At 34.1% G+C, this 25,122-nt stretch overlaps 3 protein-coding genes across 4 annotated transcripts; all 3 read right to left on the bottom strand.

The window, feature by feature from the left end:
• Positions 1 to 8,885: 8,885 nt before the first annotated feature.
• LOC108467657 (AUGMIN subunit 7) lies at positions 8,886 to 14,308 on the bottom strand. Its single transcript, XM_017768376.2, has 9 exons — positions 13,987 to 14,308; positions 13,823 to 13,908; positions 13,648 to 13,709; positions 12,776 to 12,867; positions 12,475 to 12,600; positions 11,819 to 11,909; positions 11,569 to 11,676; positions 10,800 to 10,898; positions 8,886 to 9,509 (listed from the first exon to the last, which is right to left on the bottom strand). Exons 1-9 carry the CDS (start codon positions 14,118 to 14,120, stop codon positions 9,303 to 9,305), a joined length of 1,005 nt encoding a protein of 334 aa, XP_017623865.1. The 5' UTR covers positions 14,121 to 14,308; the 3' UTR covers positions 8,886 to 9,302.
• Positions 14,309 to 16,101: 1,793 nt separating this feature from the next.
• LOC108467996 (protein NUCLEAR FUSION DEFECTIVE 4-like) lies at positions 16,102 to 20,326 on the bottom strand. Of its 2 annotated transcripts, none has more exons than XM_017768837.2 (3): positions 19,734 to 20,318; positions 16,938 to 17,794; positions 16,102 to 16,846 (listed from the first exon to the last, which is right to left on the bottom strand). In XM_017768837.2, exons 1-3 carry the CDS (start codon positions 20,040 to 20,042, stop codon positions 16,387 to 16,389), a joined length of 1,626 nt encoding a protein of 541 aa, XP_017624326.1. In that variant the 5' UTR covers positions 20,043 to 20,318; the 3' UTR covers positions 16,102 to 16,386. The 2 variants fall into 2 exon arrangements, with proteins under 2 accessions (XP_017624326.1, XP_052887903.1); XM_053031943.1 differs by having other exon boundaries at positions 16,729 to 16,763; positions 19,734 to 20,326.
• A 1,365-nt stretch (positions 20,327 to 21,691) lies between these two features.
• Positions 21,692 to 24,225, bottom strand: LOC108467393 (upstream activation factor subunit UAF30-like). The gene is made up of 2 exons (XM_017767993.2): positions 23,723 to 24,225; positions 21,692 to 22,243 (listed from the first exon to the last, which is right to left on the bottom strand). The coding sequence occupies exons 1-2, from the start codon at positions 24,047 to 24,049 to the stop codon at positions 22,118 to 22,120; spliced, it is 453 nt and encodes a 150-aa protein (XP_017623482.1). The 5' UTR covers positions 24,050 to 24,225; the 3' UTR covers positions 21,692 to 22,117.
• Positions 24,226 to 25,122: the final 897 nt, after the last annotated feature.

Genomic DNA, 25,122 nt, shown 5'->3' on the forward strand with positions numbered 1-25,122 from the left:
GGAGGCATCAAAGTTTAAGGCAAACCAATTATCTGACAAGAGATTATAGAGAATACTGCTTATTTGATTCCTTCTTGTGAGGTGCTGCTTAGCCCAACTAATAGAGAATTTTATGATCTTAAAAAATCTCCAAAAACTTTTGATTTTATTAAAATATAAAAAATTAACAAATAAATAATGTCATTAAATAGATTTACAATATAATTGGAAGTCAACTGAATTAATATTCGGTGCCCAATTAAAGAAAATTATATCGTAAAGATTCATGGAGATAGGAAATGAATGTTAAATGTATATTTCCAATTATATATATATTCATATTACAAAGGAAAATTAATTGATTGTATCTTTTGATATTATTTCACCATCAATTATTCCTTAAATTTCTCAATCTTAATTTATTTTGTATTACCCTTTCAACACTATAAAATAAATCAACAGACCAAGTTAATCATTGTCACCCCTAAACCAACATCAACAATGGCAGCAGCAATTGTTTTTGCTATCATTTCTCTCTCAACCCTTCGCCTTACTGATGCTCAAAATGTTGGCTTCAGTGTCGAATTAATCCACCGTGACTCCATTAAATCTCCCTTTTACAATCCTTTTGAAACTACCTTCGATCGTGTCACCAATGCCTTTCGTCATTCCTTCAGTCGTGTTCATCGTTTCTATCCGAATTCCATCACAACAACGGAAGCAAATCCCGATATTATCGTCAACACAGGTGAGTATTTGATGAACATATCACTTGGTACCCCAAGTTTCAGTGTTGTTGCACTTGCTGATACAGGAAGTGATCTTATTTGGACTCAATGCTCGCCTTGTTCACAGTGCTTCAAGCAAGACGCACCACTTTTCGACCCAACCAAATCATCCACTTACAGAAAGATGTCTTGTAGTTCAAATTCATGCGAGAACATTCAAGGGGGCTGTTGAGTTTTTCACACAGGAAAAAAAACAGATCTATTTTACCTGGGTAAAATATGAACAACTTGTTGAAACTGGAGTAACAAAGTAATATATCCGGGTAAAGTATGTGTTAAGTTTCGATCAAATGATCAATGAAACAAAACAAAGAGATTTTGTGTTTGAAAGCTCAAAAACAGAAGCAAAATCGGATGAACAAAATGAAAGAACAAGTTGGCTATGCTTGTTACTTCATCAGTAAAAAAATTATATGACATAAATAGATGGGTTACATAGAAAGAAAACAAAGCTTGCTTGTGCAAGTATCTAAGCTGTAAAATCAACATAATGACATCCTAAAATGACTACAAAATCAGCTAAGAACATAATTAATCTTAGCTGAACATTACATAAAAGGATAACAAACAAACTAATAAAAGTCAACTATTACAAAAATGGTTCTTCAATCGAATCACACCATAGACATTTCAATGCCTCAGCTGGTCACTTGTATGCTCATGCATGATTGCATGGTAGCATGCATGTTGCTGCTGTAGTGCCACCTTTAAACACTCCTCCTTGGCTACAAGGCAGCAAACTCCAAGCTCTTTCCTTAAACATTCGAACCTTCCAGCATCTAATGGCTTGGTCAGAACATCAGCAAGCTGATCCCTCGAACAACAATGTATCAAGCAGATTTCCTTAGCAAGTTCAGCTTCTCTCACAAAGTGATACCTGATCTTGAAATGTTTTGTTTTGCCATGGAACACAGGGTTCTTGGCAATGGCAACAGCAGACTGGTTGTCAACCTTGATTTTAGTTGCTTCCATCTGTCTAGCATTTAAGTCATCCAATAACTTTCTAAGCCAAATGGCTTGGTTAACAGCAGTAGCAGCTGCAATATACTCAGCCTCTGCAGTGGATTGAGCTACTGTTTGTTGCTTCTTTGAACTCTAACTGAAAACACTTGAACCTAGACTGAAGAAGTAGCCTAATGTGCTCTTCATGTCATCAACTGAACCAGCCCAGTCACTATTTGAGTAACCAACAAGTTTCAGCTCCTTTGACCTTTCAAACTTCACACCAAAATTCAAAGTCCCTTTGACATATCTTAGGACCCTCTTTGCTGCTTTAAAATGTGCAACATTGCAGCAGTGCATGAACCTTGAGAGTAAGCTAACAGCATATAGGATGTCTGGCCTTGTTGCTGTTAGGTAGAGCAAGCAACCAACCAGACTTCTGTACCCCCTTTCATCAACTCGATCGTGCTCACATGTGCTTGACAGCTTCTCTCCTAGTGCAACTGGTGTGCTAGTAGGTTTGCACTTTGACATGCAGAATTTGCTTAGAACCTTTAGTGCAAAGGTTTGCTGGCTTATAAAAATCCCTTGTTCTCCCTGATTTACCTCCATACCAAGGAAGTATGTCATCAGACCAAGATCAGTCATCTCAAAAATGTCTTGCATTTGCTTCTTAAAGTCTTCAATCAGCTCATCTTTGCTGCCAATGACTAGTAGGTCATCAACATATAATGACACAATCAGCAGTGTCTCCTTTTCATCATTCTTGACATAAAGAGTGGGCTCACTTATGCTTTTTGTGAACTCGAGCCTTGACAAGTAGGCATCAATTCTATCACACCAAGCTCTTGGAGCCTGTTTCAGGCCATACAAGGCCTTCTTAAGCCTATAGACCTTGTGTTCCTCACCAGAGACCTCAAATCCTTCAGGTTGCTCAATGAAGATTTCTTCCTTAAGGAGTCCATTTAGAAATGCTGATTTCACATCTAATTGGTGCACTTTCCACTGTTTCTGAGCTGCCAAGGCAAATAGCAGCCTTATAGTGTCCAACCTTGCAACAGGTGCAAAAGTTTCAAAGAAATCAACCCTTGTCTTGCCGTTGCACCCTTCACAACCAACCTGGCCTTGTGTTTGTTCAGTGACCCATCTGCATTTGTCTTAGTCCTGAACACCCATTTAACACCAATGACTTTTCTATTTTCTGGCCTATTGACCAGCTCCCAAGTGTCATTTTTTTGAATCATGTTCAGTTCAGCCTCCATAGCCTCTTGCCAGCATTTCTCTTTTGCAGCTTCAGCATAGCAGGATAGCTCAACTATAGTCATGGCACACCTTTCATAGATGTCTGCCAGTGTTCTAGTGCCACGAATAGGTGCTTCATCATAATCATCTTCAGCTTTAGTTTCAATTTCAGTAGGCTGCATATCAGGACTATTCTGATCTTCTTCAAGTAGGCTTGCATCTGTTCCATCCCATTTCCAATGCCCTTCTTCATTAAACTTTACATCTCTGCTGACAATGATCTTCTTGGTCAATGGATCAAAGATCCTATAACCTTTCTTCACACTGCTGTAGCCTACAAACACCCCTGGCATGGACCTTTTCTCAAGCTTAGTCCTTTTCTCTGCTGGAACTAGTGCATAGCACAAACAACCAAATACCCTCAAGTGTGACACTGTTGGTTTTTGTCCAAACCAAGCTTCAAAGGGAGTTTTTCCTTTTACTGCATTAGTTGGAAGTCTGTTCAGTAAGTAAACTGAAGTGTTTATTGCCTCAGCCTAAAAATTGTTAGGCATTTTAGCCTCAAACAAAAGGCACCTAGCCATATCAAGAATTGTTTTATTCTTCCTCTCACAGACACCATTTTGCTGTGGTGTGTAGATGGTTGTCAGCTGATGAAGAATTCCAGCATCATCACATATCTTTTGGAACCTTTGAGACACATACTCGGTCCCATTATCTGACCTTAAGCATTTCAGCTTACAGTTGGCTTGGTTTTCAGCCAAAGCCTTGAATTTGTAAAAGAAGTCAGCAACATCTGACTTTTGCTTCAAAAAAGTTACCCAACAGAACCTAGTGCAATCATCAATAAATAGTGCAAAGTACCTGTTCCCATTTAAGGTAGTGGTCTTCATGGGTCCACAGATGTCTGTGTGAACCAACTGGAGCCTCTCTTGAGCTCTCCATGCTTTGTTGGCAGGAAAGGGCAGTCTGGTCTACTTGCCAAGCTGACAGACTTCACACACATCCTTCTTTGGCTCAATGCAGGACATGTCTTCAACCAAGCTCATTTTGTGCAGTAGGCCAAGTGACTTGTAGTTCACATGGCCAAGCCTTCTATGCCACAAACTTGACTCATCAGCCTGAGCCACATGTGTCTTTAGCTCTAGCTGATTTACATCCAAAGTGAAACTTCGATCACTCATGGCTACTGTTACTAACTCTTGGTCAACAGCATCTTTGATCACACACACCTTGCCTTCAAAAATGAGAGAGTAGCCCTTCTCCAATAACTGACCAACACTTAGCAGATTTTGGCTAATGTCAGGTACATAGAGAACCTCAGAGATAGTTTTGTTACCTAACTTTGTGCCAATCACAGTCTTGCCTTTGCCTTTGGCCTTTATGAGCTCACCACTCCCTATTCTGACTTTGGTCACAAAGGTGGTGTCTAGCTCCTTGAACATGCTTCTGTTTGAAGCCATGTGATAAGTACACCCACTATCAATCAACCACATCTTGCTAACCTTGCTCGAGCTTGCAAAACAATAAGATGTGAAGATATGCTCTTCCTGTGCTTCAACATCTTCAGTAGTTTGAGCTTGATTTTGATGGTGTAGCTGTGGTTTTGGTTTGTTTTTACACACCTTTTTAATGTGCCCAAGCTGTTTGCAACCTCTACACTGAATATCAGGCTTATACCAGCAGCATTTTTCAAGGTGATTAGTCTTCTTGCAATGAGCACAAGGTGGAAACTTTCTTTTGGTAGCTTTCTTCTTGCCTTTGTTCTTCTTTTTTGTCCAAGGCTTCTTGTCTTTGAAGTTGGAGCTCGAGTTTAAGCCTTCTCTGCCTCTGGCCTGAAAGGCTCCCTCAGAATACTCCTCCATTCTGTTTGCTCTTCTTTGCTCTTGTGCATAGACAGCATTTATCAAATCTGTCAATGGAATAGTTGATAGGTCCCTCGAGTCCTCCAAGGAAGAGATCTTTGATTCATACTTCTCTAGCAGGTTTGTTATGACTTTTTCAACTACCCTTTGGTCACTGAAATCATCCCCAAGCAATCTTATGTTGTTGACAGTGGCCATTATCGTGTCAGCATACTGCTTGACAGTCTCTGACTCCTTCATCCTCAGATTCTCGAAGTCCCTTCTTAAGTTTATTAGTTGCTGTTGCCTAGTCTTCTCAGATCCTTGAAACTCCTCATTGAGTTTTTCCCATGCCTGCTTTGGACTGTCACAGGCCATTATCCTTGTGAAGATCACATCTGAAACTCCACTTTGAAGGCATGACATGGCCTTGTACTTCTTTGCACAGTCTTCATTATACTGCCTGATCTGAGCAATGGTTGGGTTTGCTCTCAGGGGAGGTGGCTCAATGTCATTTTGGACCACATTCCACAAGTCATGTGCCTGCAGGTATGTCCTCATTTTCACAGCCCAGATGTTGTAATTTTCACCAGCAAAAACAGGTGGTGGTGGAGGTGAGAAGCTCATACTTGCAGCAACTAAAAAACAGACCAACAACAACAGCTCCTGCTTCTTTCTTTCAAACACGAGTCAGCCACAAATTGTGCACAACCAAGGCCCTCAAAGACAACAGGCTCTTGATACCATTTGTTGAGTTTTTCACACAGGAAAAAAAACAGATCTATTTTACCTGGGTAAAATATGAACTACTTGTTGAAACTGGAGCAACAAAGTAATATATCCGGGTAAAGTATGTGTTAAGTTTCGATCAAATGATCAATGAAACAAAATAAAGAGATTTTGTGTTTGAAAGCTCAAAAACATAAGCAAAATCGGATGAACAAAATGGGATAACAAGTTGGCTATGCTTGTTACTTCATCAGTAAAAAAATTACATGACATAAGTAGATGGGTTACATAGAAAGAAAACAAAGCTTGCTTGTGCAAGTATCTAAGCTGTAAAATCAACATAATGACATCCTAAAATGACTACAAAATCAGCTAAGAATATAATTAATCTTAGCTGAACATTACATAAAAGGATAACAAACAAACTAATAAAAGTCAACTATTACAAAAATGGTTCTTCAACCGAATTACACCATGGACATTTCAATGCCTCAGCTGGTCACTTGTATGCTCATGCATGATTGCATGGTAGCATGCATGTTGCTGCTGTAGTTTCCACCTTTGAACAGGGGCACTTGTGCTAGTCCTACTGATACTTCTTGCATTTATTCAGTTACTTATGGTGATAATTCTTCTTTCAGAACAGACGAAGGCAACATAGTTATTGATTTAGGCACTACATTGACTCTTCTCCCATCAGATTTTTACTCACAACTTGAATCAGCCATGGAGAGCCAGTTTAATGGTATAAGGGCTCAAGGTCCCAAGGGTTTTAATTTATGCTACGTTGCTATACACGAATTTGAAGCACCTGAAGTTACAGTACATTTTGCTAATGCTGATGTAAAATTAAAGACATTGAACACCTTCGTCAACGTTGATGACTCAACTGCTTGCTTCGCTTTCAGTCCTGCGCAGAATATTGCGATTTATGGTAACTTGGCGCAAATGAATTTCTTGATTGGATATGATACTAAATCACAAACGGTCTCGTTTAAGTCCACTGATTGCTCCAAGAATTAGTCTACCCATTGTTTATATAATCTATACATAGTAGAAACTTGTTGATTAAATTGTCTCCAGCTCAAATTAATTACGAAATATTTATATCAACGGATAAAAAGTGGGCTTCACTCCTTCCAGAAAAATACCAATACATTAGAAGTTAATGTTATTGTATGAGAACATCCACACATACTTAATGCATATCTAGTTAAGATTTCAGAGAGGCAGCCATCCTCTCGATTTAACTATGTGGCGGGTTGCGTTGCAAACATCTACCTACTCATCCCATATTCCCTAGCACTACTATCTCTACTTCATGATTTTGCTTATGTGCCCAAATATATATATATATATATATATATATATATATAATGAAAATTGTTTAACATAAAATACCAAAAAATCCTAGAGGCTAAACCTTGGAGCAATCGGTAGGCATAAACGAGAGCATCTGCTTTTCCGTATCATATACAATCATGAAATTCATCTGTGCCAAGTTCCCATAGATTGCAAAATCTTCAACAGGAGCGAAGCTGAAGCACCTAGTCGTGTGGGAAACCAGAACAAAGGTGTTCAATGGCAAGACATTGCTATATTCAAGTTGCAAGTACATATCTGGTGGGAGTAGAGTCAATTTGGTGCCCGAATCGTTGACTAAGTTGTCATTGTCAATTCCGAAAGAAAAGCTGAACTTTATTCTTTTTGGTTCCGATGCCAATGGCTTCCAGGGTAACAACGTAGAAAGTGTTATTCGGAGATTAACCATTATTGTTGAACTCCTCCAGGTCCCGAAACTATAGCACTGGAACCAAAGACTGAATAGTGGCAAAAATATACCTATAACAATACATTTTTATAAAAAGATAATCATTGTAAATTTAATATAAAATTTATATCGAAAATTTTTATATCAAATAAAGAAAGTGAGAATTATGTTACAAGAAAAGAAGTGAGAATTAAATCAACAAAATTAAAATTTGTAGAAGATGTGCATGTATTATTTCTTTCACATGATTATTTATAAAGTTCATAAATTTAACAAATTCAATTAATTTATTAATTAATTTACTATGAGTTATTAAATTTTAAATAATCAATTTATAAGTTTATGATATTCTAAGTTCAAAGTAGAATATTTAATTAAAAATTAATAATTTATTAAATTGATATTTTTAATTCTAGTCATGAAATTATTTTCATTTGATCAAATATGGTTAATAGATTTTTCATTTGAAATTTAAATATTTTATTAAAATAATATTAATTAAGATAATTTTATTTAATAAATTATAATTTTTAGACTTATTATATAAAATAGCTATAAATTATAATTAATATCTCCATATAGTTGAATTTATGTGAAACCGTTTCTAGTAAATTTGATTACCTTGTAAGAATTAGAAAAGTCATGCATATTGACAAAATAAAACATATGATCAATAAATATTTTCATTTCTCTATAACTTTGTGTTTATTCATTTTCTTCAGTTACAAAATTATTTATAAATTCAAAAATATTAAAACTTTTACATAAATTTAAAAATATATATAGATTGATTAATTAATTAATTAATTAATTTTTATTTTTATAAATTTAAAGGCAAAGTTGATAATTAAGTTAAATATTAAAATAAATCTTTAAAAATATAATATAATAAAGGTATAAAACACACTATAATAGATTTATTTATATAATTTATTTTTTATTTTTTATTACACTTTATAATACATTTGTCAAACTCCATGATAATGTATTAAATAATTTTTCATGTTCATATGTTATTTCATATTTTAATTAAATTCAATTTGATTAAATAATCTCTTTAAATTTGATCTAATATTTTTTAAAAAATTAAATGGAATATGCATAACTTTAATGATTGAATAATCTAAATACCAAACACGAATCAACCAAACAAGAAATGATTCAAACCTAATAGCTCGAATTCAAAGGACCCATGGTAAATCATAACTACTATAGTTTAAAGTGAATTAAACTTGAAACAACTAAAACCTAAAATAATCAAAACTCAAAGGACACATGATTAACCATAATTATCATAGTTTGAAGTGAGTTCAACTAGAAACAACTAAAACCTAAAATAATCTAACTTAAACATGTAATGACCAAAACCCAAATCACTCAAAGGTTAAACCCAAATGAGTCAAACCTTAAATCACTCCTCCTATAAACGAATCAAAAATAATAAAATCAAATAGATTTTGACCCAAATCCCAATACCTGCAATCGTTTCCTTTATGCTCGTACTATACCCTTTTGTATTTTTCTAAAAAAAAAAACCACTAATAATTGAAAGCATGTATACAACATGAATATATGAATTGGCAAATCTACTTGCATAACCAGCCAACTATGCATTGCTTCAAACTAATAAACAGTGAAATTACAGCATTCTGATCGTAGATGATATGTATCACCTTGCTTCAAACAATTGAGCCAAAAGAATCCAATATCACTCTTTATGAATGTCAGATTCACACCTTTGCAAATGACATTGATGAATCAACACTTGCAACTTACAACTACATCTACATGAACCCAAAGTATCAATTCAAACTCCATCCTTTGATGATCACCATGCTTTTAAACCGAAACAAATTTTATCATATGAGCCAGCTCTCAACACCCAGGTCTTAATCCAAATCCGAATAGATGCTCATATATTGAATAAAAGACAATGATGCATCTTCTAGGGAACATACACACAGTGAGATACTCGGTCAGTACTTTCTTACTGTCTAGCTACAATCATCAGAAATTTACTTGCTGGCCTTGCATGGCTTTCTCACGAGCAATTGAAGCTGAGAGAATCCCAAGATCACAGTTTAAGGATGTCAACGCAGACTCACACTCGGAAATAATTCTTGTTACAGGAGAGGGTTCACCAGCAACCGTTTCAGATGATCCGACCGCAAGAGCAGCATGTGAATCTCGCAGATTCCTCAAGTTGCCCAGGAACTGCCACAGAAGGGAAGGAATCTCAAGTTTATTTACAACCCCAGAATATGTGAAGGATAGTTAAAATGTAGAACAGATATGAATATTATCAAATAATCCAGGACCAAAATCTGAAACTTATATTTAGTGATAGTGGGATATAGCATGTGCCATCTTAGCTTATATTAGCAGTATTTCCAACCTGATCTCCCTCTCCCTCTTTTTTTTAGGTGCATAATGTTTTAAGTGAAGGATCTCAATTGGGACTTGCATAGGATTCAAACTTAAGCCTTACTAACGAAGTATTTGAACCTTACCAACTCAACCCCATTGGCTCTCATTTATTTATGTGCATTATATTAGGATTCTCTCTCTTGCTATGACAAATTCACATGATGATTCTTAGATGACACAGAAATGCTTTTTTCCAGCCACTTTATGCATATTAAAGATCCTATGCAAATAAGGGTTAGGACATAGCAAGCTAATTATCAAAGAAAGTAAAGTAGCAAGTATATAATCCAAAGACGCACAAGCCATCTAACTTAGAATTGGCCGATCTAAGCTGTCTATTGTTATCAATTACTCATCCAACTTCATTCAAAATGGTTTATTTCCCAAAAAGCTATCAATCTCACATTTCTAGCCACTTTATGCATATTAAAGATCCTATGCAAATAAGGGTTAGGACATAGCAAGCTAATTATCAAAGAAAGTAAAGTAGCAAGTATATAATCCAAAGACGCACAAGCCATCTAACTTAGAATTGGCCGATCTAAGCTGCCTATTGTTATCAATTACTCATCCAACTTCATTCAAAATGGTTTATTTCCCAAAAAGCTATCAATCTCACATTTCTAGCATTTCAATTGAAACTTTCTAAATCTAGATCAGATTACTAACTACTGAAAGCAAGAAGTAACAGTGGTTTATTACAATTAATTGGCTTCTCTACCAATTCAGATTGATGTAAGAGGAAGTGAGGGCTTAGCTGGACCATACTAGGTAAAAGTATTCCTGTCAGCATGTTAGTCCACGTATGTCTACCTCATTCTTGCATGTCTAGACACATATGGACAGACACGTATATGCAGTCCCATTAAAGCAGATGATATCAGTGTTAGCAAAACTGTCTTCCAAAACATTATAGGCAACATGGAAAGAGAAGAACAGGGAAATAGGGGCAGATGTTTGAACAAAAGACAAGCATTTGACTTGTTTATATAGCTAAGCTTATGAAAGTTGAAAAAAAAAAATCATTTCCTACACATTAAATGAGTTAGGACTATGATAGAATCAGCAGTGAGATACCTTTAAAAGCATCTTGTAAGCCTCCAACAAGCGATTGGCAGCAGGCCCAAACCCATGAAGTTGTGGTACCTCCATCATGTGTGTCCAGGGACGAATTTCCTATAATGAAAACATTCAAATTCTATATGATTCAAAAAACATGCACAGATATACATGAAAAGATATAAAAAAATGTTCTACAGAGAATTTCTAGGGCAATAGATGATCATATGAAGTGAAGAACACATCAAATGGATGATATATAAGAATACGTGCTAGAATAAGGATTTGAGCAGATCCAAAGTGTCATTTCTTTTGGTACAAAGAAGGCCATAGCCTGGGAATAGGGGAAGGCATAGCATATGCTGGGATTTGAACACAAAATCTATTGGATGCCACCTCTCAAAGGGTAGCTATATAAACCATCTAAGCTAAGCTCTGGGATCAGATCCAAAGTGCTGTTGAAGTCAATCAAAATTCAACCATTTAGACATTGGAAATTATACCAAAAGGTGTTCCTTAAATAACCTTCTTTCTAAGAATTCGAGACATCAAAACAAAAAATTCTATTACCTAAAAATCAATAAAGTAACCTACAAACCCACCTAAATGGTGTTTGGCAACATCGTCCCATGTTATGTCATTACACAATGTCAAGAGCATAAAGAAAAAGAGTATATTGAATTAAGACATACATGTAGCAAGATCTTTCAATTGACTGTTCTCAGAATAGGAGATAACTGAGAATAAATATAAAAGCTTATCAACTAAAAGCAACAGCAAGCAGAACCTTGGTGTAAATCATATTGAATGATCTTGCAGTTTCAAGAAAAGATTCCAATTGTGCCCGCAGTTTCGATTCCACCTCCGTATACTCCTCATCAGGGTTGTAAGCATGCTAGAAAGAGGAAAAAAAATTTTAATTAAAAAAAAGAAACAAAATAAGTAATTAGTAAGAGAAACATGAGGTTAAACAAACACAGACATTGAATTTGAAAAACATAGTAAATTTATGAGCTATATAAGGAGCAAGTTTAAACCTTTGATGCCAAGTCATCAACTTTTTGCTGAAGATTTGAGAGAATCTTGGACTGTTCTGTAAGCTTTGACTCCAACTCAGAAACATCAGGTCTGCAAACAAACTTAATTAAAGGAGGCAGGAGGCCAATAATATTGTTGGACTAGCAGGAAATTAGTTCTATAATCCAAAAGTCCATGACATAAAACAATTTCATGTTTTGGATCAAGTAGACCCTGGATACGTGTACTAAGTGAAGCCCCACTTTGCAGCACTAGTCCCAAGAAATGTTGACTACTATGAGTGTATGATGGCAATATGACATGGTCCTGTCAGGAAATGCTAAAAGAAAAAAAAAAGCCACACCCGGGCTCAATCACACATTAGGGATTGAGAGCTGAGTATTTTATCATGGCAATAAATACCAGCTCTCTGGCAAAGCAGCTTGAAGATGATCCTCAGCAACAGACAGGGGAACATATTGACAATTACTAGACAATCACCTTCAGATGAGTCTAGGGCTTTTATGATCAAAGATCAATTGAAAGAAAATCAAAGCTCAAAAGGAGGAAAGTGAAAGTTTACATTTATATTAAATAGTACTGCAAATAGAAGAGAAACAAGAAAAACATAATCAAGTAAACATGTAGACGCTAATAAGGTGAAAACACTGCTTACAACGGATATATGGATTGAATCTGCACATCTGCAGGGAACAACTTGCATTCCTCAGAGAATATCAGGGCTTGTTTCTCAGCAATAGCATCTATTAGTTGTATGTCCTTTGCTACCTGCTCATCCACACTGCAAACAAATGTAAAGCAGAATTTGGGAGAAAAAATAATAATAATACTATGATACCAGACTAAACTTGAAAACAATGACTGAAACAAATAATGATATAAAACATAAGGAAATCAATTTCTCATTAGAGAATTAAAGTAATTCGAACCAAATTCGAACTCCTTATCATCCATACCTCCATTCTGGATTATCTGCACATATGCTTGCCTCCACCAGATCAACAATAAGACGAAGCATTTCAGTTCGATCTTCGTAGCTTCCTCGACCCTGGAAAGAATCATGTTATTGTTTGAGCCAAAACTTCGAAATACAAAGTTCCAGATGTGCTATACAAACAAGAACGAACGATAAATGACATAGGATGTATCCAATTACAGTCATAATCAACACTAATTCCATTTTTCCGTTGAGATATTCATTGAACAACTTAAGAGATCAGCCTCTATACTTCTCAGTACTTTCTCAAAAATGTCAATGTCTCCTAACACTTCAAGGAAATTGTTTTTTTAATAGCTAGAGGGCAAAAGATGCAAGTATGTATTGTCCAATCCAACCACATCCAACCAACCTCACATTCATTTAGGACATAAGGTGTAATCAAAAACCCATATTAGAGGGGGGCAAAAACTACAGATTTAAAATGCCAGTTGCCCAAAACATAACATTTTAACATGATTAGGAACTTGATCCCTTGGTGTCTCTCTTCAGAGAACAAGATGCAAAATGCCACATTAATACTAGGGCTGAATCCAGCACTTCACAAGAAATGTCACTACTACTTATATATCATAGCTTCAATTAATCATGTAAAGTTTACAGAAGCCAAAGATCAAAGTAGGCATTCAGATAAAATAAAAAAAAAGGTAAATAATATTTTTTAATAACTAAAATCTAAAATTCCAAATTGTGGATAACAAAAGGCCTGATTTGTTCTACTTTCATATAAAAGCATTACTTTGCATTCTTTTTGGGCAACTTTCAGAGAAGGAAAGCAAAGTATCAAACAGAGCCTCTAAAAATAGTAACTTAGAATCAAAGTTAGCTTACTTGGATAACTTCAGTATCGATTGTAGTAGTTATCCCCAAAAATTTCGCAATCTCAGCCAAATCTGCAAATTTAACATTTTTTCCGAAAACAAACAAAAAATAAAATAAACACAACCTCAATCCCAAAAAGAAGAACTGATAAAGAAAGGTAAATTCAAGAGAAAATGAACTTTACATTGGATTCTAGAAGTTTCTTCATCACGATCCATAGCATCCCCTTGCAGATTTTGTTGTGAAAACGGTGACTTATCCCCTAACAACCTGAATTCAACCCAAATTAAAATACGAAGCAAAGAAAATTCCCAATTCCAAAAAAATAAGTTCTGAAATTGAAATTACCGGAAAAAGAGCCATTCAAGGAGAGCGTATCGTTCCATGCCGGCAAAGAGAAGAGACTGAGCTGGAGCATTGGCTCGAGGGTAATTTAACATCGATAGTTTTCTTTGAATTTCCTCCATTTGTTTTGCTGCCATTTCTTTTCCTTTTTTTTCTCTGCTTGTTAAGCTCAGTCCAGGATTCAAACTTGGAAGAACGATCTCCTATAGGAATTGGAATACGAAAATTTGACAGGGGAGATTCAAATTGGTACCTGTTTGGTAACTTTTTTAAATATAACCGGCTTGGTGAACATCAACAAAGCCCATGGAATAAATATTTATACACCTAATAAATCATATTATTCGATGCTGTAACTCAATTAAAAATTTATAAAAAAATATTTTTAATTAAAATAAATTATATTATAGGGTATATTTTAATCTTTTCATTTTAATAACAACTAAAATATATATATATATATATATATCTATAATAGAGTTTAAACTCGTACTAATTAAATTAGTAAAATTTTATATTAATCATTCAATCAAAGCTTTACTTTTATTTTGATGTTTTATATACATTTTTAATATGCATAATTTATTATGTCCATAAGTTATCACAAGTTATCACAAGTTAACTCGACACTAATTTAAAATTGATAACAAAACCATGATAAATAATTATAGTGTGCTTAGTATTATCTATATGATGTATTTATTTGATTAAATGTAGTCTTATTTATAATTTAATTTAATTTTTTATTTTAATATCGTATATATCTATATTTTAAATTTGTGATTTCACATGTAATAAGATTTTTAATATTTATAAAAGTTAATATAAGAATAATTAAAATTTTAGTTGAAATATTTTCTAGATTTTACATAAAATATAAAAGTTAAATTACACTTAAGGTTGTTAAACTATTAGTAAATTTACGTTTTAATCATTCAACTTCAAAAGTTATAAAACGGTCATTAAACTATTCGAAAGTTTTCATTTAAGTCACTGGAATGTTAAGTTCTATTTTAAAGTTTGGCTAGTTAGCTCTACACGGTGATCAATACAGTGAATCAATACTCATCGACAAGTAGAAGAACATAACTTAAATCCAAGTTGATTTAAAAGTTAGTGTCAAACACATTCGTGACGTTTAATGTTGTTTCATAAAAAAAAATTGTAGAAGAGAAGGGGAAAAAAAGCTTTCGGTTGATGCAAAAAGTGTGAACAGAGAATACCATACAATAACGATTTTCGAATAGTTTAGTGACTTAAATGAAAAGTTTCAAATAATTTAATAACTATTTTATAACTTTTTAAAATAGAATGACCAAAATGTAAATTTACTAACAGTTAACTTTAAGTATAGTTTAAATAGAAAGATAATATGCTTCAGCTTTCAGCGCATTCGAACTCACATTTTCCTATATTGACAACAATATCCATGCCAGTCGAGGTAAAATTCAACCGGTATCTATATATATATATATATTAAATTAGGTTTTAAATATAAAAAAATAGTATAAATTCCAATTGGAGATTACAATCTTTTATAATATGTTTTTGATAATTGTTTGGGATATTTGATTTTCCAAAATCTCGTTTAAATTGGTTAATTAATTTTTAAAGCTTATCTGATTAATTTGAAATTTTAATAGAAAAGTTTTTGAATTTTAAATTTATTATGATTATAAATTGAATGAAAAATGCAAATCTATTAAATCTAATTACTACTTATTTTAATAACCCAAAAGTTGCAAAGCTTGATTCCTTTTCAATTCATGAGACATAAGCTTGAATTTTTATATTCAATATTATTTACACTGCATATAAAGCTTATATCAGAACAGTATCAATTTAATTAATAAATTTATTAAAAAACTAATACAAAATAAAATAATAATAGAATTTTATGCCATTTAAATCATTTAGCTTTTTTTTGTCATTACTATTTTTAAGAATAAATTTTAAAATTATATATGAACTTTGATTTAAGGTGAAAATTATAAATTTTATTTTATGCAACTTATATACATGATATTATGATTTGATTAATTTTGTAAATAATTGACAACATTATTAATATGGTAACATTTGACAATTATAGATTATGTATACAAATAATTATAGTCATTCAACATGAAAATAAATTAATATATTTATCTTTTAAACGTGTACCATTGAATGAACAACAATTCTAATCAAACCAAATCACATTGAACAAAATCATATTCGGGTTCGATCCTGAACAGCTCTAGCCTAGTTCGAAGGGGTTAGACACTTTTAGTTGTCTATGATTTTCCCAAATTTGCCGGGAATCCTTATACCCTTTCAAGCATATCACAAATAAGAGATCATATGAAAGGAAAATACAAAGAAGGAAGAATGAATTTATTTTTTAGTCCACAAAACCTATGTTCAATTTCGATTCGTTTCATGGTCGTCATAAGCCGGCCTGGTTCTTAAGAATAACAGAAAACTTGAGATGAGGCCTAGCAGGGAAATGCATCCCCAGCAAATGAATGTCTGCATATAGCAGTCCCTACCCATGCACACTATTGCTTCCTGCAACACGTTTTTGTCGACTGAACTTGTCACATTAGAATCATATACTAAAGCTGCAAGGAGACCGTACAGGAGTGATCCGATGGGGATGTTGGTGATGAGGATATTGTGGTTGATACCCGCACTATTAGGCCCAAATAGCTCTGATGTGATGGAAACTGCTGCCGAGAATACAAATCCAGAGCTTAATCCAATCATTGCTGTGCTAGCATGCAAGACAACCTCGCTACCTGACACAGCAAGCAAAAAGAAGGCTATTGGTGTAGGCACCAAGGCAACAGCTAGCCACCCAGTCCTTGCAAAGTTCACCTTGCTGCATTTTTAAGACACGCAAGGTTCCATAATTTTCTGATGTTATGTATTTAGGTAGGCACACTATTTGCAGATTTGCAGTAAATACATACCCAAGCAAGAAATCTGGGGCAGCTGAAAACAAACGACCAAAGAATGAGAAAGAGGAGTAGAGAGTCACGACTGCACTAATCTTCGAGTTGTATCCGAGTGATTGTGTGATCTGCCCTAGGTTGTTGCTATAAACCAGCCCAATTGTCCCTCCACAGAAATAAGCCACATAATATAGCCAGAAATCCCACCTGCACACTAGCAATCTAGCAGGGTGTTCCTCGCCGAGCATAGTTAACCTGCCTTTCTCCATTACTTTCTCAAAAAGCCCTTCTTTGTTTATTGCAGAAAATGGCTCAATATTCAAGCTATTACTTTGATCCTTCTCTATCAATTCCGTATGAAGTTCAGGGTCACTCAGGTCAACCAAGGATGAGTTAGTACGAAAACCCATGTTTCTATCACAGACAATGCCAGGTAAACACAAAGGTAGGAATAATAAGATTAAGGCACCCAACAGGAGAGTACGTGCCCTTAATGTTTCGGATGAAAGTGAATTTAAAAGGAGAAGATAGAGGCCAGTGATTACAGCTAAAACATTTAGGACAATAAAAATGAAGGGATCCTGGTTAATAGTATAGGTGGACAGCTGTAAAGGCCGTTGGCGGATGATTGGGATGAGAGCTAAGCAGGATGCAAGAAGAGGCACTAGTGCATTTAAGAAGAGATAGAGGGTGTCATCCTTGGGGTTTATTGCGTTGGCAATTAGAGTGTAAAGAGCAGCACTTACGCCATTGAAACTGATGGTGAGGGACAAAGCAAGTGCCCTGTTGGATGGGAAATTTCTGATGCACAAAACAAAGCACACCGTGTTGAACCAAGTGATGCTACAACCAGCTATCAAACACAGAAGAAATACCTGCCATGAATTCGCATTAAAGCACGGTTAGTTTGCAGTGAAATGGTGCCTCAGCAGTCAGCATTAATCAAATGCATTTACTTAAGCAAATGTTTCCCTCAGTTCCTTTCAGGAATACAGATAGATATATTAACTCTAAGTCAAGTAGCAATGGACAAGAGATCTACATGACCAAGCGGAGTCGTGAAATAAGTACAGATAGGTCTATCAAAAACTAACACCCTGTTTGGTTGGAGGGAATGGAATAGCACTCCCGCCTTATACATTGAATGGTAAACCATTTCTTTGTTTGGTTGAACGTAATACTCATTCAATGGAATAGTAATTACTTCCCTATTCCTTGTCCAACTGTAATAGCTATTCTTTGATATTACCAAAAAATGACCATTTCATGCAACCTTGAATAACAAAACAAAATTAATTTTCAGATTAATCTTTTAAAACTTGGACTCAAAAATATAAAAATAAAATATTTAAAATATTTTAATATAATTTAATATAAAAATAATTATATTAAGAATGTTATTAAATTATATATTTTATTTTTATTAAATTATATTTAAAAATAATCCTATTAAAATTTAATAACAATAACAATAATAATCTATCAAAAAAAAAAAATTCTTCTAAGGGTACTCTGATTATTTCAGCTTTTTTTTCTCATACTATTACTGATTACAGCTATATTCCATTACAACCCTATTCTATTCTAGTGAACGAAACTTGACGTAAAATGCCAGCATAAAATTGTAAGTTTTGGCTCAATGTCAAGTATCTTCCCCTAATAAACAAACAACGGTTTTTAAAGAGTGGAGTTCGACCACTTTGGTCCTTCTCTCCAGATTGTGTCCTATAATAGGTAGGATATATAAACATGCAACAACCTCCACTCCCCAAGGGTCCTGTATTCATTTCCTAGTTAAGCCATGTAAAATGTTTTTTTCCTATCAAATACGAAGAATCTTTAGCTATTCTCTTCAATGGAACTGACCATCGCTGCATTTCTACCACAAGCTGTCTGGTTTATTTTAAATTGTAATATCGAATGTTTGAATAAATTGTATCAAGTCGAGGGCGACTCCTGGAGTTCAGGAGATGAGCCCTTGCTGCCAATGCAAGAAAAGTAAGTTGGAATGGAAGGTTTGCCTACTTCTCTGCCAAGAAATAATCCAAACAAAAGTCATAGGTGGTTTTCAACCACATCAGATCAGGACTAACTAATCTTTAGATACCAAACATTAGTTGATCTGGTAACAAGCAGAGTGGTTCAACAGAAAATCCCATATTCCCCTTACTGACTCCTCATTTTTCTTATAATATAATCCTACAAAGTTATGGAAAAACATAAAAGAAAAAATTGAATAAATTCGTATCAGACACATTCGAAATCACTCCTAAGTTCAGAAAACATAGCCTTTATTATAAACAAAAAAGAAAATCAGAAATTAGTTGAAAGTAGCAATTAATGAAGGATTTATGGTAAAAAGTTTGGTGACAAAAGGTCCTGAAATGGTTAGAGAAGTATTCATTACTACTTCAACAACCAGCCACCAAATTTCATTATTATTATTATGTTACAAACAGAGCCATTTAAGATGCTAATTTTTATTGCATAATTGGATTAAAAGCTTGTTAGCTTTACATTTCATTTGCTAAACTATGTTACATTGTGTTCTAATGTTTGGTTTTGTATGGATTGAGGTTCAGTATTTCATTATTCCACTAACCCCCCACCCATGGAAACGAAGATAAAAAAAATAAGCTTACAAAAGCAGCAAATTCTGAAAATAGAATAAATAATTTAAAGAAATGGAAGGAAAAAAAACTGCAAAATTCAGTAAAAAATAGAACAGATTAGAAATCACAGGAAGAAGAGAAACCAGGCAATTTAAACAAGGACAAATTACAAATACCATGAAAGAGTCTATAAAGAACTAACCAGGAAATAAGGCAGGGAAATGACTTGCTTGATAACTAGCCATTGAAGAGCATAGCCAAAAAACCCAAAGAAAGCAGCCATGAACATCACAACCCACAATGGGAAATACATTAAAAACACCCCAGAACACCAGCCAAATGCTTTCCCCATATCTGAAGCAACGGACAAGTAGTTAAGCTGCAGTTGAGATATCCCAAGAACTGATTTCAATGTGGAAGAATATGATGAGAAATCGAAGTTGGTCCCTGTAAAAGCTTGTATCCATATCGTTGCTACTAATATCATCCATTTCCTTGATCGTACGGCCATTGTCAAAAGCTTCAATTCCCCAGAAAAGGAGAAGGAGAGAGAGGAAGGAAGAAGAAACTTGGGTGAATGAATGATATGGCTAATTATTGTGCTGTCATGGCTTCCCACATTATTATGTTGGAAATTTTGACCTTTTTTCTTTTTATAACTGGGATGGCGATCGGTCCATTTGGATTTGGACGGATTTTGCTTATCTTTATAACTTGATTTGTTGGATTCGATCTTTTGTTGTATTTTTTAATATTAAATTTTGATTTGATTTGTTCTAAAGTTTTATACGTTGTTAATGTATGTTGGGTGAAATTTATTTAAGTTATAACACATCAACTGTTTTTTTTTTTTTTGATTAAATAACACATCAACTGTTATAATTAAAAGGTATGATATTAAATTTAATTTTTAATATTTTTATTTTCATTAATTTTAGTTAAATATTTTTAATTTTAAATTGTTAACTAAATACACATTTATCATGTGAGCTGCCTGAGCTGTGACGAACAAATAGTTCGACGATCAACTGTTTGACGGTAAGTTTCTTACGACCGATCAAGATTCCAGTCATTTTCAATTGCTTTTCTCTAAGATTTTAAAATTATATATAAATTCATTTTAAATTTTAATTATCTTAATTTCAAATAAATGATGGCGTAAAAATAATATTGCTTTTGAAAAGAAGAATAGGAAAGACAAAAGTTTGGGATCAATAAAATAAGATCATGAAAAACACATGAGAAACCTCCCTCATCGTGTTGAAATATCATTCTTCTTATTGAAATTATATAAGTGGCAATTACAAATATAAATATAACAAGAAGATAAGTTCAAACCTTAAAATAATATTACTTAAAAGAGTGATGTCATGTGACTTTTTCTATTCATATTATTTGCACTAATCGAAAGTTTCTTTTTTTTCATTTTTTTTATAGTTTAATTTGTTTTTCACGAAACAGCTTCGAACATCACTTATCTATGAACCAAAATTTAAATATTTTTTTCTTTAATCTCTTGACCATTAAATTAACTAGGTGGGCACTGGTCCACCGCACGATTGTCGAATTATTATTTGGAGCTCGCTGATGAAACTTTTAAACAAAATTAACAATTCAATGAATTAAATAACAACTTTTGATTAGTTCAATGACTTAAAATGAAAACTTTCGACTAATTCAGTACTTTTTCAGTTAAGTGACTAAAATGAAACTTACCTATAATTTTGTAACTAAGGGTATAATTTTCCCAACATTTTGCATAAATGAGTGATCTAGTCAACTCCTACAAATATATATATAAAAAAGAAATATAAGCTCGGTCAAATTTTAAAGTGATCTCTAATATTCACATCATTCTAATTGAGTCTTCAAAATATCAACATCATACCAATCAGATCCTTCCATTAATCTACGCATTACTAAGATATTATATGCCTTCTCTGATCTAACATGTTTAAATTGACCTCCATCTCAGTTCCAAGCAATTAACACATAGTTTAGGAACTCATGGTGCAATTAACCAAATATAGATATTTTTGGACTTTCCGGGTCAAAGCACCATTTTCTTCAAGTACAGAATCTAAGAATTATGGAAGCAAAGTTTGTCACTAACCAAAAACTAAGACCAGCAAATAAGAAAGCGATAGAATATAGACAAGGTTGTTCATCACTCACATAAATCCACACTGAGTTCACTTGAGAGAAAAAGAACTTAAATACAGATAATCTTTGAAATGACATTAATTGTCGCACCATAAACAAGGCAGCTTTTACAGGGTGAACTTCGAATGTTAATGTCAACAACGGTTTCTCGTAGTTCAAACGATTAAACTACAAGTTTATCAAAGATCTAGTCACCATAAACAGTAATACTGAAATCAGGAAACCATATTAATATGCAACATTTTTACTTCCTAGTCCCTACTAAATCTTTATACTAAAGTTCAACTAGAACCTTCTTAGTTGCAAGCCCACCCCAAGAGAGTTCAGCTACCGAAACAAAAGGCAATAACATTAACATACACTGGAAAGAGCTAGCTTGATATTGCTTATTGAGCAACCGAGGGCCAAATAGGAGAATATAGGCTAGGTAGTCTTCACAAAGTGAGGGGTTAACATTTTCCCAATCTCCAGGAAACCTACCTTTTCTTTTCCATTAAAAATGGTCTTAAGCTTCTCATCGCAAAAGATCTCCTTCCTGTTATTGGGATTCTGCAGTTAAAAGTATATGTATAATTTAGTTTATGTTATTAAACAAAATTTTCTCATGAAACAATGTCACTCACTCACGTTAAGATTTCTGAGCAAAACGCGAAATGAGTCAGATAAGGTGTCAGATGCATGTACTTCAAGAAAACAATAGTTGGAGCAAAATAGCTGTAGGAAACACAGCTATGGACTGCATAAATTTTAGATACTCAACTTGACAGACAAAACACGAAACAAATGCAAAAGGGTAGGAGGATTCACCGACACTGCTGAGGAACTTATCTCAACCATTCACATTTACATCCTTTTCCTCATTCACTATCTCTTTTCAACCGATAATAGCTAATCAGTAATAGAAGCACATACCATGGGAAAATATAAGGAAGAAGTAGGATTCTCCAGTGAAATCTCTTATGCAAGCATTAAAGAGGAAAAACTTAAGTGGAAGGTGAAAATGTTGCCTAGTTTAAGCATCTATTGCTCTCTGCCTCAGTCTCAAGGACTGCATGTTTAGTCCAAAGGACAACAAGCACTACTCCTTTTAATTTGTTTGGCCTTCTCTAGGATCTAACAAAGAATTGAAACAAAGAATTGAAGGAAGACACCCTATGAGATTAAAGACTGATTCTTAACTTATCACATATAATTCTATTTTCTTTCTAGTCCCTAAGATTTATCCAGTATCCAACCAGGGTACCTCTTGGTTCTTGAAACTTCGAAAGTAAATGAAAACATCATTTGTCACAAGAAATAATAAAGTTCCATTCCAGTTTTCCAGCCTTAAGATTTTCCATACAAGATCCAAGCAAAACCTTAACATGCGGATTGCGGAAAACCAGGAAATGGAAGAAAGGCCACGGTGGGTAACCTGCGGCTCGATTTAAGCACAGGCAATAGAATCCAACATTTTCAAAACCACTTTTCAAACCCTCCCTTCTTTCCTTCATCAATACTTCACTTTCTTACACTAAGAAACTAATATTGACCTTCTAGTATCATCTTGACTTACACCTAGTTTTCTCCTATAAATGTCACTTTAAAAACAAATCGAAAACACCCAAAATAAATAAATAAAAATAGCCAACAACAAGAACAACAAAGAACTTCTTTTACAGTGGGAATGCAAGCATCAAGTTGAATCCCCTCAAAAAGCACACAACTTAGAGCCATGACCATCAATGAAAACCAATGAACAACATTCTAAATATATATACTTTGTAATAAATTCATATTAACAATCTTAAAACTTATCCTACCACCACAACAAAGTCAGCTTCTATTAACAATAAACATCAAACAGCTCTGAACTTCATGGTTAACAACCACAGAGATAATAAAACAAATATCCAAGGCAAAAAAAAAAATCAGTAGCAAAGAGGGCCAAAAACACAAAGCAAAGACAACCAAAGAAGCTACCAACCATAAAACCATTTAACATAGTAAAAAGAAAAAAACTACAGTTGAAATATAGAGAGAGACGACCTGGAGGTTTTGGGATTTGATATAGAACCAGATCTGCTTAACAGCTTCAGTACGGGAAGCCTGTTGAGCTCCAAGGAACTGTCCCAAAGCAGGAGAAACCGGGGTAACTTTAGAAATCCCAGTGGGTCGAGTCTCGGATCGAAGAGCAGCTGGTTTTTTAGTCTTGGGTTTTGAAGTGGTCGGCTTTTTCCGAGTTTTCTGAGCCACTTTTGGAGAAGCTGATTTCGCAGCAGCAGCAGCAGCATAAAACTTGGCTGCTGTCGACGGCACCGCCGCCGTTGCTGAGGAAGCTAACAGCTCCTTGAAACCTTTGTAAAGCCTGAACATAGTTGATCGCTAGAGATTGTCTCGCCTTTGACCTTTTTCTGTCGGGTCTGAGTAGAAATCGAGATTACGAGGGCGGTCTTTCAAATAAAGTGAGGGCTCCGGCCCGTGAAAATGGGACTCGGAGGGGGTCTTTTCACTATTTTTCGGTACTAGGAGTGTAGTTAGCGTTTGCCACGTCAACATTTTTATTTTTCTCTTTAAACTTACCGTTAAGAAAAGTTTTATGGAGTTTGCTAGCTGTTTTTACCTTCTTTTTTTTTTCAAGTTAGGCCCTAAATTTAGTAATTATTTTTATATTGGGGATCGAACTTTTTTGTCAAAGTTGATCTTTGAAGTTAGCAATTATTTTCATATTGAGGTTTAAAATTTTTTTTGTTTAAGTTAATTTCTGATATTTAAAGCAACTAATTTTAGTGATTGGATTAATTTGAATCAAACAGTTAAACTTCTTGGATTATGGATAACCGATTGATATTACATTGAAGACTTCCTTAAAGAACAAATTTCCAACGATCCACTTTACATTGATCTTTATCAGAATATTGTTTTTGCTATTTTATAGTTGTTATTATTAAGGGGTTGGGTTGTAATTAGTCACTAGTATGCTAGCAAGTCTCGAAAACTTTTATATATTGAGAGACTTGTATGAGTTTTGTAAGAGAGTATAAAGATCACTTTATTATTCATTGAGGAACGTATTTTATGAGGGCATTTGAAGTGTAGAAAATTTATATTTATAGCCTAAATACTCAGGGGAGGATTTAGATTTTATAGGTAAGTGTTCAAATATTCAAGTACAAAAATAAGTGGCAAAACTTGATTCATAGTTGCTCTATTGTAGATTAAAGATAGTGGAACTCATTGAGCTAAGCTCCACAAACATAAGGAAACTGATCTGTGTAAACAATCTTATATGTTCATTGTCAGGCACTTCCTTTTATCACTCGATTTAAAAGAAATAAGCAACCGTTAGATTTCAACATTTTTAATAACATTTACTGCAGTTGACTATTCCTTCCTCGATAGGATTTCCTTGGTTTTAGGTTACATTCCCCAATGGCCTCATTTAACTT

Source organism: Gossypium arboreum, chromosome 8 (assembly GCF_025698485.1).
Source record: "Gossypium arboreum isolate Shixiya-1 chromosome 8, ASM2569848v2, whole genome shotgun sequence".
In the NCBI taxonomy this organism is placed as follows: domain Eukaryota; kingdom Viridiplantae; phylum Streptophyta; class Magnoliopsida; order Malvales; family Malvaceae; genus Gossypium; species Gossypium arboreum.

Bases quoted from the DNA above. Each gene is read 5' to 3' on its own strand.
- LOC108467657 (XM_017768376.2), bottom strand. From the start codon at position 14,120: ATGGCAGCAAAACAAATGGAGGAAATTCAAAGAAAACTATCGATGTTA. The intron at 12,868-13,647 runs GTAAGCTAACTT...GATTCTTTCCAG, and splicing joins TCGATACTGAAGTTATCCAA to GGTCGAGGAAGCTACGAAGA. The intron at 9,510-10,799 runs GTATCTCACTGC...CTTCTGTGGCAG, and splicing joins CTTACAAGATGCTTTTAAAG to TTCCTGGGCAACTTGAGGAA.
- LOC108467996 (XM_017768837.2), bottom strand. From the start codon at position 20,042: ATGGCCGTACGATCAAGGAAATGGATGATATTAGTAGCAACGATATGG. The intron at 17,795-19,733 runs GTTAGTTCTTTA...AATTCATGGCAG, and splicing joins TTTCCCTGCCTTATTTCCTG to GTATTTCTTCTGTGTTTGAT. The intron at 16,847-16,937 runs GTATGTATTTAC...TTAAAAATGCAG, and splicing joins GCCCCAGATTTCTTGCTTGG to CAAGGTGAACTTTGCAAGGA.
- LOC108467393 (XM_017767993.2), bottom strand. From the start codon at position 24,049: ATGTTCAGGCTTTACAAAGGTTTCAAGGAGCTGTTAGCTTCCTCAGCA. The intron at 22,244-23,722 runs GTCGTCTCTCTC...TTTTAACTGCAG, and splicing joins TCAAATCCCAAAACCTCCAG to AATCCCAATAACAGGAAGGA.